General features: G+C 34.5%; 1 protein-coding gene across 8 annotated transcripts in view; it reads left to right on the top strand.

Moving 5' to 3' along the window:
- Positions 1-14,415, top strand: part of DMD (dystrophin) — a 1,139,896-nt gene that overhangs the window by 333,015 nt on the left and 792,466 nt on the right. For all 8 annotated transcript variants that reach the window (XM_064473561.1, XM_064473589.1, XM_064473531.1 and 5 more), the window contains exons 12-14: positions 3,812-3,931; positions 12,964-13,065; positions 13,171-13,278. In XM_064473561.1, the coding sequence (XP_064329631.1) occupies positions 3,812-3,931; positions 12,964-13,065; positions 13,171-13,278 (330 nt within the window). The remainder of the gene's footprint in view (positions 1-3,811; positions 3,932-12,963; positions 13,066-13,170; positions 13,279-14,415) is intronic.

A 14,415-nucleotide genomic window follows, 5' to 3' on the forward strand; every position in this document is an offset into this window, starting at 1 on the left:
TTATTCTGTTTCCCTCTCCTCTTTACCTTTACCATTTTGACTTTCCCTCTTTATGTGTTCATTAGTAACTACTTTTCCCTCTCTTTATTTCATGTTATTTATGCCCCTTTAACTTATAACTCCCATTGTCTGATTTCTTTTATTCCACTTTTTTTTCAATTATGTCTCTAAATATTGGTCTTGAGTTCTTGTGACTAGCACCTCAGTTTCCCTGCTGAGTCCTATAACAAAAAAAAAAAACCCCAAACAAACAAAAAAAATCAATCAGTTGTATGTATTGGGAACGGCACCCATCTCTGAGACCAGAGAAAGCATACAACATGCTTTGCAGCAAGCTGCTTAGTTCAGTAGTGTATGAGGTTAATATCTTCATAGTACAGAAAATTTTCTGAGTGGACTGAAATGGAGGTGAACTCTAGAAGATTTTATGTCACCAGCAAGGTGCACAGTTCTGGTAAGAAATCTGGCATAGTCAATATATCTTGGAGTAATAATCAAACATTTCAGTAAAGAAATATTGGTCTTTGCAGCAGTATTTTATGTATTTTGTCTGTTGTTGCAAGTATCCCTTCTTTATAATTTTATAAAAGGAGAAAGCTGCTTTTCAAGAAAAATGTGACGAATATGGAGCTAAGCAGAAAGCTATATAAGAAATTTTATAATTAAGAAAAAATGTGCTTTTAATTGAACTGTTTTTATTATTCTGCATTATTATACAATTTAGAGTTAGATTTTATAGTTTTATTAACTTTTTGAAAAGTCTAAGCTGCTTATGTATTTCTACTTTTTCTGGAAGGCTGAACCTTTTCAATTTTTATGAAAATGTCAGAAAACATTTAAAATTTTTAGTGTTAGGGTTTTTCAGTACTTCAAATTAATTGGAAAGGTAAAATGAGACACTTCCTAATTGTTCAAGTATGAGGGGTGGATTTGTGTTTGTGTATTTGGGCACTCTAAGTAGGTTTTTTTTTAATTCACTTTGAAGTAGATTATGTCGGATTTGCATAAATTGTTATTTGATAGATAGGAATTAAAGGAACTGTGGAGTTTCATAAGCTTCAGTTGTTGCTATCCCCATGCATCAACATCTATACCCATCTTACATTTTACGTGTCTGAAAATTTGCTATCTCTACAAGCTGGGGACAACTTGTTAGAAACTTCAATTTCAATGATTTGAACAGAGCGAGCTCTAGTCTTGAGACTGTCCTCAGTAGATTCCTGTTCCAACAAGCTCCTGTCTACAAACAATTGTCACCAGTGAATTTCATGGTAAAAATAGACACTTGGATTATAAAGAATAGCCCTTTAGTTCAGGGCAAATTGAATCTGGGGATTAGAAAATGACTCAACTTTATGGTTTTATCAGTTCCCTGACTTCCCAAGTCTTTCACACTGCGAGACTCCCACTTCCAAAGTGCCCTCCACTCCCGCACTTGCAGAGCATTGCTAACTCTGGTTTTGTTGTAGGATGCCATCTCTCAGATACCCACTAATCGGGAAATAGAAGTTGCCTTCTCCCTGCCTGTAGGCTTACAGAGCAATGTATTTATTGTCGTATGGCTGAAAGAGGGGATTGAACCTAGGGGAAGCAAACCGAGTTATACGGTCTGATCCATGAGTGCTCTGCCTCCTCTTCATTGATCAAGTGTTTGGTCATAAAATGTTGAGGAGTCTGAATTCCAGGGATAGCTCTAACAATTTGGTGTACGTCACAGTCCCACAGTCCTTGACAACTGCTTTATAGTCTAGCTCTCTGAAGCAAATGATAATCACAGGCATGAAAGTCAGAAAAAGGAGGATTCTTATAAATATATTGGCTCAAAGGCTATGCCCATGAAGGAATTAGAACTCTGAAATGTGTTAGGGAAAGGAATTTATGGTTTAAAAACAAAGTAGTCTGTGAATTCCTTTCCTATTGCTTATAGCCCCGTTATATTTTATTTTTTATTTTTCAAATAAAAGTAAAATGTTTTAGCAAAGAGGTTTAAAACGCATGACCTCATCTTCAGCAAGGGCTTGTTCTTCATACCTAATTGAATTACTCTACTTGAAAAAGCAGCAGAAAAATTGGTATGGTGAAATTCAACATAGTTTGTAATACAGTCCAGGTTTCCATTGTGGCAAGGCAAATGTGGTTAGCTGTGCTATTTCTCACACTTTGACTATCATTCTATATATGTACAAATCACTAGAACACACTGCTGAAGTATTGAGGGGACAATCTAGGACTTCGGTTTTGCACATTCTTCCATTCGTTTGAAGCTAGTTATAAAAAACTAAAAAGTGTGTCAGGCAGGATGTGGTCCTGGATACCTTGTTTTTTTTTCAGGGGAGTGGGATGAGGGATTCTTCCAAATTTTATTTAAGAAACACAACACAGAACCCAGTAATGTAAAACAGTAGTTAACTATCGGGAGTTAAAAATGCCTATTTGGCTCTTAATACACTAATGCAAAGCTGGAGACTGGTAACAAAAAATAGGTAAAGAAATTGAATGCTGCCTTCTCTGTGGCTTGAAGTTTCAGTACCAACACTTCTTTAGCTCCTCCTCTTTCTATCTTTGTCGCCTGTCCTCTTGCTGCATCTCAGCAAAGGAAGGAACAAATAGGTCTGGTTACTCAGTTCCCTAGTGCCTGACAGGGGCTAGGCTGGTTTTGATTTTGGTTTTGTTAACAAACTATAGCGAAGTAGGGATTTCATCTTTCACAGCAAGTGGGGGTGGGGAAGTAAGAGACACTAAAACCCGTGAAGGGGTGTTACTACGGTGTTACAGTACCTCAGGGTTTTTTTGGTGTGGGTTTTTTTTTTCTTTTTTTTTTTTTTTAATTATTTTTTGGTGATATAGTTTAAATGTAAATTGAATATGCTGAAAACCATCATCTGAAGAGTGAGTATGTCAACTTCCTATTGCATTTCTCTGTGTGCTGTGAGGAGGGAGGGAAGTATTGATTGGATCTATTACATGAAGCCTGGGAAATTTTGGGAGGGTCAGAGAGATGTAAAGAGTTGTAGAAATTTGGCAAGGATAGGAATTATTTAAATATCAATTTGTGCTCCCTCAAGAGAAGTTTCTTCACTTTTAGCAGTTTACTATTTCTCAGCAAAAGATTGTCCTCATTTTTACTGAAGTTTGGAGATAGAACTGGGAACCAAAGCTGAAAGGGCAAGAGAGTTTTTCCTCAGACATTCAGAAATCATAAAGTACCTCTCCCACTTTTTTCTTGGTTTCTGCAATAAGCAAAGAAGGGTGCTGAATGTGTTTCCTAACCTTAAGTCATCTCCAGAGCAGTTTCATCCTATGTTATTAATATTGTAGGAGTGCCAAGCTGAAGATAATTTGCAGTTGTTTAAAGAAAAACTATGTAATTTTAAATATTTTTATAACATTTCAAAATTAAAATATTTTAATATGTTAATATGGAGCACAAAACCTAATCCAGTGGCTATTTAAAATTTGCAAGCTATTGGTATGTATACATGTTATACTGATATCTGTAAGTCAGCTACATCAACTCAACAAATGCTTTCTCAAACCAAATTTTCAGTCTGAAATATTATATCAAGAGTTATGACATATGAGTGAGTAACAGTAAGATATTTTTGTGAAAGGAATGGAATTCTGCCCAATATGGTTATGTTAGGTTAGGTAAAGTAAAAAATAATTTTAAATTACTTTGTATTGACAGCAATAGGATTATGATGTTCTTATAGTTGGTTAGTTATGCACATTAATCAGCCAATGGGACTGGAAACACACAGCATTTTCTTATTTTGGAACATATTTTCTAACATGTATGCTTTAATTATAGGCATTTCAAGAAGATTTGGAACAGGAGCAAGTCAAGGTGAATTCTCTAACACATATGGTAGTGGTGGTGGATGAAAACAGTGGAGACAGAGCTACTGCTGCACTGGAAGAGCAGCTTCAGGTAATGACTAAATTTCTGTCTCAGAGAAAAAGCTCTCAGTAGCATTAAGTGTTAATAACAGAAGAAGAACTACTAGTAGCATTAGGTGTATGTCAGGAGATGTTTCTGAGATCTTAAATGTTTCTGTAGGATGACTTTTGCATAGATGGATAAATGCATGTATTCTGGAGAAAAAAAATATCTGACAGCAACTTTCTTTTTGTTTTCTGATTCCTTCAGTATCAACCTGTTTTATCTATCCAAAGACACTTGCCTTTTATTGTTATTATTATTGTTGATGATGATGATGATATTGTTATTATTGTTATTATTGTCTTTTATTTCTTACCAGTATTTCATTACTCCTGACTGAAGTAACATGATTCTCTGCTGTAGTTAAGGAGAATGATATTGCATGTAAGAATGTACACCATTCAGCAGAATTGGAGTTATTGAGAATGGGGGATTTTTCTTCTGATGGGAAATTTTTGTTATATATATTTTGGTGTTATTGTAACATAAAGTGTCATTATCCACTGGCAAGTGCAACTGTTAAAAGACATTAAGTGTCTTTTAATGGCCATGCTGGTCCCACAAAATTGAAATAAAACTTTTTAAAAATAAGCAAAACCAAACAGTGAATATGTACAGGATCATATTTTTGTAGACAAATAATGGTTATCAAAAAATATTAAGAACATGCTGGTTTTTCTAAAACACTTTTTGGGGGAAAGTCATAATTTCTTTCCCATTAGTTTCTCAAGGGCATGTCTCCTAGGAAATGAAGGGAATCATCTCAGACTGTCCTTAGTTTCATGTCTCTATTTTGGTGTATATCCTCTTCAGTATACGTTTTTTACAATGGTTTTTCATTCAGAATTCTTACAACAAATCTTCCTAGAGTAGAGGAATTGGGAAAAGGTAGCAGCAACATCCTTGCAATCCAACCTGTTCTAAACTGCATTTTGACCCAAAGCCTAAACAATCAACAGACAAAAACTTCCATATATTTTATTTTCTAAATACAATTAATTGAGTATTCTTTAAAGAATTACACATTTGAGATACATTTGTGATAAAGCTAGCAGCGAAGACATTCTAAAAATTTGTCAAATATTAGCTTTTATGAGAAGAAAGTTTAGTATTTCACTTGCAATGCACTTACTGTAACTTCTGAATGAGCTTAAATGGATAATTAAAGTTGAGATACATTGATTGAAACCAAGAAGAAAGATACTCCTGTGTTGGTGGTCAGAACTCCAGGGTTCTGCTCAAGAAGTATGGTAGTACTACAACCAAGATTTCTTCTGCTTTTCTCTTTCAGAAAGAAGAAAGTACTTTTCTTTCATTTTCTTCATTGTTTAAGAAACTAAAAAGGTTTCTAGTTTTTGAATGATTAAATCCCAAGGTTTCTCTAGAGAACCTATCAATACATTCAGCTGGAAGGTATAGCTGTAGCACAGACAGATATCTGTGTGCTCTCTTGAATCTAACTAATTTGGTTACCAGTACCAGTAAATCAGTAATTAGTCTGGAATTTGGAGTAGGTAGTACACGTTTGGCTAAGATGCTGAGCACTGTCACTTCGAAAATAAGTCCCAGTTTTCTTTAATACAACTTCCTGGCCACTCAGGGAGCACAACCCAGCCAAGGTAAGAGTGCAGCCTCTACTGAGCTGTCAATTATTGCCTCCTTTTAAATTCATCTCAAGTGTCAGATCTGTGGTGTACCTGCTGAAGAGAGTATTAACTTTCCAGAATTTCTAGCTAATTCCTTGTGTTCTGTTCAGTGGAATAAAGCAGATTCCTGTCAAGCACATGGTTCCAGAAGCCAAACTAAATCAGGAGAATATCTTAAATGGAAGAGGAAATAAAATGAAATTAAATATAAAACTGAATGGGAAAAGGTTCAACCAGGATATTATTCTATGTTAGCAAACAGTGGGTTCTTGCAAAGAGGCCTGGGGTAAAGTATGACAAAAAATGAAAAAATTAGTAAAGATATTTGACATTTGCTGGACTTCATGAATTTGAAGATGTACAACAGACTTTTTAATAGTGTGAAAAAAATGAAATGTTGGTAGATTATTGGACGTTTAATTTAATTTCATATCTTCAGAAAGACATTTGAACAATTAAGAGCGCATCAGGTGATACAACTGCATCGCCGTATTATTACATTGGTTGCAAATTATTATTTGTATCCCGTGCAACTTCTGTGGCTGACCCATATTGGAATCCAACCTGAAATAGAACTCAGACATTAACATAATACGTTTACTCTATTAAAGAAACATAAAGACAGATGTGTGTAAATGGAACACAATGGAAATACACCATTTGTAACTGTACTAGTAAGGAAGGTGCCTGTTATTAGGATAAAGTGTGCCCAATTATTACTGTTGCCAAGGAAGTATATTCCTTGAAAAATACCAGTAAAGCAATTTCTGAGGCACTGTACTCTACAGCACAAGCATGCTCTGAGCAGAGCACGGGGTGGCATGGAAGAGTCCAGCTGCTATTCAGTTCCCTCCTTGAATCATACTGTCTTAGAGAAGAATCTGAAAGAAAAGCTCAATAATCCCATTGCTCTGGAAGTCACAGAATATGTAACAGTGTTACACATTAATAAAAACAAAATACAGATATAAAGCTTTAGGGATTAGGGACGTGTGCAAACTTTTGTACTTTTATGCTCAGCAGAACTGTGTTAACCCGGTCTACCTACTATCCTAGCAAAATGTTATATCTCCTTTTCTGAGTGTATGGAGAGATTCTTAGGATTTGTTTGTTATTTTATTGTTTCACTGAATATTACACAGGAGATGTGATGTGCTGGCAGGCACAACCATTAGAGCATTTGACAAAAAGCACAATGGAGCAAAGTTCAAAGTTTGATTATGTATCTGCCAGTCTGACTTTTAAAAGTTGAACAAAGTAAGAGCATACACTGTCAAACAAAACAGCTTAATAAGGCTGCCTGAGTGAGAGACTGGTTAGGATCAGATTTGGAAGAAAGTGAACTGTCATGGCGATGTAATAGTCAAGGCTACATTTTCCAAGCAGCTACAATTCACTTATGCTTTTCTTTTTGAAAATGATCGAGATGGTAATTCGTGAAATATTGTCATATATAAAAATATATATGTATGTAATGCATATGTTTATGCATGCATGTGTATAAAACAATGTTAAAAGCCATAAAAAGGTCATTTACAGATTTTAAAATTCTTGACAGGCTGACAAAAATCAATACTGGTCTCACAAGAGCATTATAGAACCTCTTAAGATTTATTGCATACTCCAGGAAAAAAAAAAACTATTTAAGAGATAGTTAATGGTATAGAATCCAGGAGTGTCCCCTGAAACAAATTATCCATTGAAAGTTAACCTTGTTTGGAAAAATAAAAGTAAACACAATTGCAGTGCTTCTCTTAAAAATAGCTGTTGCCCTAGGGTAGTCAGTCTGAGGGATTACAGCTAGTCTAGGTGAGTGTGAATATTAAACCTACTTTTACATAACATTGTTTACTTGGCATATGCTGAGAACCGACTATGACTATTTAGACTTGTAACTCCTAGACCCCGTTAGGCCCAATTCAGAGCCTTACCAAAAAGGCAGCTGCTAAGGCAGGCTCAAATCTTTATTTAGTGCTGCAAAATCAAAGATCTATACAAGCAAATCTATTGCAGTAGTCTGACTCAGTTCTCAGGAAAGTGCGGGAAATTATCTTCAGCCCAAAGAAATGGCTGGATAACATACAGAAGCCATGAAGGCAAGGAGGTTTTTTCTCTAATAATACACAGCAGACAATGGGCCCCTTAAGGGCTCTTGTGAGCTAGCTCAAATTAGAGCCCTCCCCAGGCTTCAGGGGTCAGGGTCTGTGCTGGGAAGAGATCTGCATTAAATGTATCAAATGCTTCTTGATGGCCTTTTCCCCTGCTGAGGGAAAGGAGATGAGAGTATAATTTACACTATTATATATTCATATTATTCAGGGTACTATCCTTCGATTGAAGACGATGTGTGGCTAGTTCTCAAAAAATATGTCAAAATAAGTGATGAATGATAAAGAACTACATGCATTGCTACATGGGAGAAAATCTGTGAATGTGCTAAATATTTCTTTTTTGTCAAATTGATTTTACATATAGACAAAACCATTTTTCCACTATTTCTCATTACTTGAAGGAGTGGATAGCCTTATTTTATTAGAAATGCATCTTTCAAAAAACCCTCTTGTATTAGTTGCAGACTTGAGGCATATTATTTCACTTTTTATACATTCACTACAGTGTTCCCAAGAGTTGTGTTGGTTTTACTCATTTTCTCCTGTTCTCATGTTTCCTTAATTTGACTGTTTTGCAGACTAGGAATATTTTATCTTCTGCTTTTTGTAGTCAGAAAGAATATTCTTTCAGAGTCCTTTTTAGTACAAAAAAAGTTTATTTCATATGCAGATTTCTCTGAAAATTCCAGCCAGGGCTGTAAAAGAGGCATTTCAAGGGAGCAGGAAGGCATTTTACTTTTTACTCTGGGTTCAGTCAGTTTCTCTGGAGACTTGTTTTCCCAAGTGTTGGGAACAAAACCCTTTGTGCAGTCTTAGTTTCCGGGCATCACACAGGCTACTTACACCATCAACTACTATTTGATGCAAACAAGGAGGTAAAGCTGAGCACCAAATGATTTATTAGTCAATATCTACTCTATAAATAGTCCTGACATGATATTTCTGACTTGAAACTTTGTGTCTTAAATCTATTCAACCAAACCATATATCTTGGTGTCATGGTTGTTATGATATCTCATGAGAAATAACAAGTTTAAGGCAGGTCACAATATCAACCCTTTTATCAGCACAGTTACTTAGTCTTTTTACTTATTTTATTAAAATAAATTGTCTTGTCAAAATATTGAGACAAAAAAAGATAGGGTTTGTGGGTCTTTGAAATCATATGCTGAAACGTGTATTTTGTATTGACTCAGGAAATCTATTTTAGTATGCAAATCAACGCATTTCTTGGAGTAAATTCAGACCCAGATACCTGATCTTGTACGCTTGAGTTTTTGGTGTTTTCTAGATGCACAGATAAAAATTATTTTTCAAGGTGTATCATAGTGATCAAGACAAGTTGATAAAGATGTTTCTGCAGATGTTGAGAGCAAGCTCTATTTCTTTATGAGGATTGTTAAGAAAAGCCAGCGGCTTGAATGTGAAATATTTTAAAATTACTCAGGTACGAGAATTTTTATATAATACTTTTTATCAGTAAAAGATTTACTGCTTTATTTATAAAACATCAAAGGAATTCATTATAATAGAAGTCTGAGATAAAAAGCATAGATAGAAAGATAGGGAACTGAGTTTGAGGCTTAGTCTACGATTAGCGTAACTTAAATTTAAGAAAATACAATACGCTGGCACAAATGGAGAAATTAAGTACCTGAGAACATTCGTGATAGTACATCTGTGTGAGTGCCTGTTCCTATTACTTTCATAGACATCAAGGAAAATGATGGTTGTAAAACAATGGCCAGGACATTCATTATGTGTGATTATGTATGGTGGGTGTTCACATGGACCTGCGCTGAATTGAAGTTAGTGGGAGAAAAGGAGCTGTGTAAGTGTAGATTTAATGATCCTAAGACAGAATCCATAGGTCAAACCAGGCTGAGCTTTGTAGATATTCCTACTTCAAGTCTGTAATATGGTGCTGTATTGTATGGTGGTAAGGTGATATACACCAAATTAATTTCAGTTTGTTTCATATTCTAATAGAGAATATTTAGGATGTTCTCCTTGAAAAGAGTTCAGTAAAGGAAATACTTATATTCTTTAACCAGTTTTTTGAAAAGGATGAAAAAGAGAAGAAAAAAATCTAATCTGTCTAAATATGATTTTTCAGTTTATCTCAAATATCTTATCCATCCCACGTAATTAATTTATTATCAATTACTTAATAATAATTAAATAATAATTATTAAATTAGTAATAAGTAGTTTGTTATTTGTCTGTGTAGATTAGTTTTTGTTTCCACCAATTACAAGTTTTCCTCTGCATCCATGCATGTATATGTAAGTATATATCCATTATATAAGTCCCCTTGCAAGGTGGAGATGTAAGAGCTCACATAACTCATGGTGTTGCTCACTTGACGAATGGAATTTTCTTCAGAAGACTGTACAGTCTATGAAGGTCCATTCTTTCTTTTTTAGAAGTCCTGTTTGAACAAGATGTTTTTCTTGTGAAAGACCTCATGTTTGGTTTGTATGAGAACTCAAAATTTCAGCCAGGTGCAAACTATTGGTTAGTGTAATTTGTTATGATCTACACCTGCATTAACAATGGAGCGATGTCTGGTCATTAGAAGTTTTTTTCTAAAAACAGTAATCTAAATCAGAGGTGCCAAAACCTTTGCTGCTTAACTTCAGGATGACTTATGAATCCTTCAGTAAAAATTGTACGTGTATTTTTAAAATGCAGTACATAATTAGTATCATAAACTTCATGTAAATCAGGCACCAAAACAACTAAATGTGATTCACCTCACCATCTGCATATCTATAATTTTAGAAGTTAAAAGACTTTTCTCGTATGGTAGTGGGAAGAAAGGGCATATAGTGAAAATGAAGTACTTAGGCTTGCACCTTGTTAAAGAATAACAAGAAGCCACTTCTTATGACTTCATTGAATCATGTACAGTGGTTTTGAGTAGTTGAATAATTATAATTATCCTGAACCGTGGGAATTATTAGGAAAGAGAGTCTCAGATCAGGGTTCAGACTAGAGGCATCTGAGCTATGAGGAAGGATATGCTTATGATTTTGAACTAGTAATTAGCAAGCAAAGCAGTCAAGGTAAAAAAGAAGTTCAATTTAATATAAAAAAGTGAATGAGTGCTAGATAATACAGATCTGCTAAGTTGTCTTCTGGGCTTGGAGGAAAAGGAGGATGGAAGCTTTGAGACTGCCTTGAGATCAACTGGAAATGTAATCAAATTCAGAACAAATGAAACTAAATGTAATTAATAATTTTGTTATATCAAGACTTTTAGGTTTTCAGGTCAAGGAAATTATCAAAATATAATTTTTGCAGAAAAGGCATTACTGAGTACACATTACAATATACACAGTATCCGGCCTGTGAGGCTAATAAGTACTATGCATGAAAGAGGGAAAAAGTAGTAAAAAAAGAAGAAAATTTGCATTATGCAGCTGTGAATAATTTTCTGCACTTTTCTGTGTCATACAATCTGATGATTTTATTTAATGATAAGTGGGGAAGGCGAATGGGTGCTGTATTTCCTGGTAAGTTGAGGGCATAAAAGTTTCACCAGCAAGTATTTGTTTCTCTTAATATTGAAATTAGCTTTCTCGAATATTCACATTCAAAACATGAACATTTTTGTATTTGCTTGAATTGGTGATCTTTGATCACGTTATGTTTTATGGTACGCAAACGCTAACACCAAACACGATTTTAATGTGAAAAGAAATCACATTCTTAGATTTGCTAAATTACGTGGTTGTTGTCTAGCTCTAATTAGGAAAGAAAACAAATACCCATTACATAAGTCCAAATATGTACCAAAACCATGATCTTAATATTAAGCCTAAAAAAAGGCAAATAAAACAACTTCCTCAAAACCTACTTTGTATTTATGCATTCAGTGACTGAAAAGGAGTGCTTTTCTGTATTACTGTGTAACATATCTGAACAGTTTAAGAATTGACATGTTTTTAAATTAGCATTATTATGCTAGCTGATTAGAGATAGTTTTCACTTTTCTAAATCGAGCCAATATCTAATATGATAAACTCCATGTCATGACAGCTGCTCATTTAGTCTGCAAGATTTGCTAGTTTTAGCTTTCACTAAATGAAAAACATGATTTCTGCTGACTTTTTACTTTGACATAAAACTGGTAAAGCCACAAATTCAAATGGCATCCTGAAATTTTACCTTTCACTTCCTAGGCAGTGCAAAATAAAATTCCTTCATTCCCGATAGAAAATACTGTTTGAATTTTAATTGCTTTGTTTTAAATATCCACCATTTGCATGCTATATTTTTGAAAAAAATAGATTATACTCTGTATGAAAAATATGTAAATATGAAAAATATAGAATCATAGACTATATCAAGGTGTAAGGGACCCATAAAAATTATTGAGTGAATAAATAAATATTAAAAAAGGAAGAAATTATTTTTCCTTTTTTCAAGATGTGTTTTTTAAGTACATGAAAAAGAAGAATGCAGAAGTATAGAATATCTTGCAGCTTTCATAAGGTTCTTATTTGGGAGGAGCTGAATAATTTGTATATGATGTCCAGGGTTAATTAAATCGTTGTAAATTATTTCAATAAAAGTTTTATATCACGTCGCACTGTCACAGCATTATTAAGTCTCATCTTCTGTCTTAGGCATTTTTCAATAAAGGCTAGTAGGAAATTAAAATACAGTAATAATGCTTGATTTCAACTAAACAAGGGAGACACAACAAGGTACTGTTTTGTATAATTTAAAAAGTATATAGTAGCATATGCTACACATATCTGGGAAACCTCGGTGTGATTTGTGCTGGTGTGTGGGTTTTTTTTTCCGCTGCAATATTTTGAGAGAGGTGAGAACATAGATCAACAGCACTGATAGTGCAACTTAAAAGCCAGATACTTTTTGCTTTGATCACATCTCTGGGCCACCATAATTAAGTTTCAAGTAGTTATATTTTGGGCATTGTGAAGTTTTGAAACAGGGATTTTTTTGAGACCGCAGTACCAGAGACTTAACAGAAAACTGTGTCTGCAGATTATGAAAATTCTCTCTTTTTGGCTCTATTGCTTTTCCTATGCTCTCCATTTTGGTTTTATTTCAAATGATGGTAAGTCCCATTTCAGTGTGACATGCAACATATTTTAAGGGCTTTAGACTGTAAAAAGTGAATTATGAAAGTGTTTTCACAAAAATTTGTAATGCCATAGGAAAATCAGACTGACTTATTTAAAAACAAGTAAACCAATGCAAACCTCTGTGTGTGTTTGTTTCTTTCTAGCACTTTGGAAAACGGTGGGCAGCCATCTGCAGATGGACAGAAGACCGATGGGTCCTTCTGCAAGATATTCTTCGTAAATGGCAGCACTTTGCAGAAGAGCAGGTGAGTAGTTGTAGCAGTTATAAATCGGAATGGTCTTCAAAAGAAATGCATTAGGAAAGACCTGACTGAAGCTTTTTCATTCTCTTCTCTCCACTTTTCTTTCAGTGCCTTTTTGATGCATGGCTTACTGAGAAAGAGGATGCTGTGAGCAAAATTCATACAAGTGGCTTTAAAGATCAAAATGAAATGCTGACCAGTCTACGTAAATTAGCTGTATGTATTTTCCATTCTCTGATTTTGTGTTCAACTTTCTTATTCATGAGCCTGAGTGCAGGTGGCTTTATACCAGTCTCAGACAATATGGTTCAACAGAACAGCTGTTTCATACTTTGGGAACGGATGTTTTCTCACATGGATAGAATAGGTTGGTCCATGGCCTTGCCCGTAAAGGAACCAATAGGTACAGTTGTTTTCCTTGGTTGTCTCTTCAGTCAAAAGCTTATGAACTGAAATAGCATTTGGGTGTCTTAAAATATGTATACTTTTATACTGAAAGTTTCTTAGTTGATACTATTGATGCACATATTGTGCGTGAGACTGACAATATATGTATATGTACAAAGGCGTATGCATATAAGTACTTATACAGCAAAACCTGTATAGCATTCCTTGAACTTGGAAAAAACTAAAGACTCAAAAGTTGTGAAATACAGACATAAGTATTACTATAAAATATACCTCAACTGTGTTTCATTAATCTAGTCACATACATAAAATGCACCTTTTTCAACATGTCCTCTACCTCACTTTTCAGAAAATACTCTACTATGCATCGTCTTTATGGGGGGAATGTAGGTCTGACTGGCCTAGAAAGATGCTGTGCCTGTAGAGGTCAAAAACTTGTCACAGGCCCGATTTGCAAATGGTTTTATAGCATCAGGACCTTTGTGAAGAGAATGGTACAGTATTTTTGTAGGTAACAATGACTGTTTATCCATTTAGAGGAAAGGAAACATTCATATCCATGCTTTTGTTAAAATAGGTAAGTTATTACTGTAAATAGGAACTTCATTGGTAATCTTTTTAAACAGAACTATTATTTGTTTTGTCACATGGGGCGGGTGGGGAAAAGTGTCCTAGGCATTATTTCAAGACTTGGTTTTACAGTATACATACTAGAATTTTCAGGCATGAACAATTCTCTTTTTATTAATCACTACTTGGTTATTCAGTAGTCTCAACCTTAGATTTTAAAAAATTATTTTAGAAAGGATGTCCTTCTCATCCTTCTGTATTAACTAAGAAGTTAATATTTGTTGATTATCTTTTTTCCAAAATTCAAGACCCTAAAGTAAGATTGTTAGCATAATCTTAAGACATTGTAATTATTATGCTACCACACTTTTTTTT

This window comes from Phalacrocorax carbo, chromosome 1, assembly GCF_963921805.1.
Source record: "Phalacrocorax carbo chromosome 1, bPhaCar2.1, whole genome shotgun sequence".
NCBI classification, from domain to species: domain Eukaryota; kingdom Metazoa; phylum Chordata; class Aves; order Suliformes; family Phalacrocoracidae; genus Phalacrocorax; species Phalacrocorax carbo.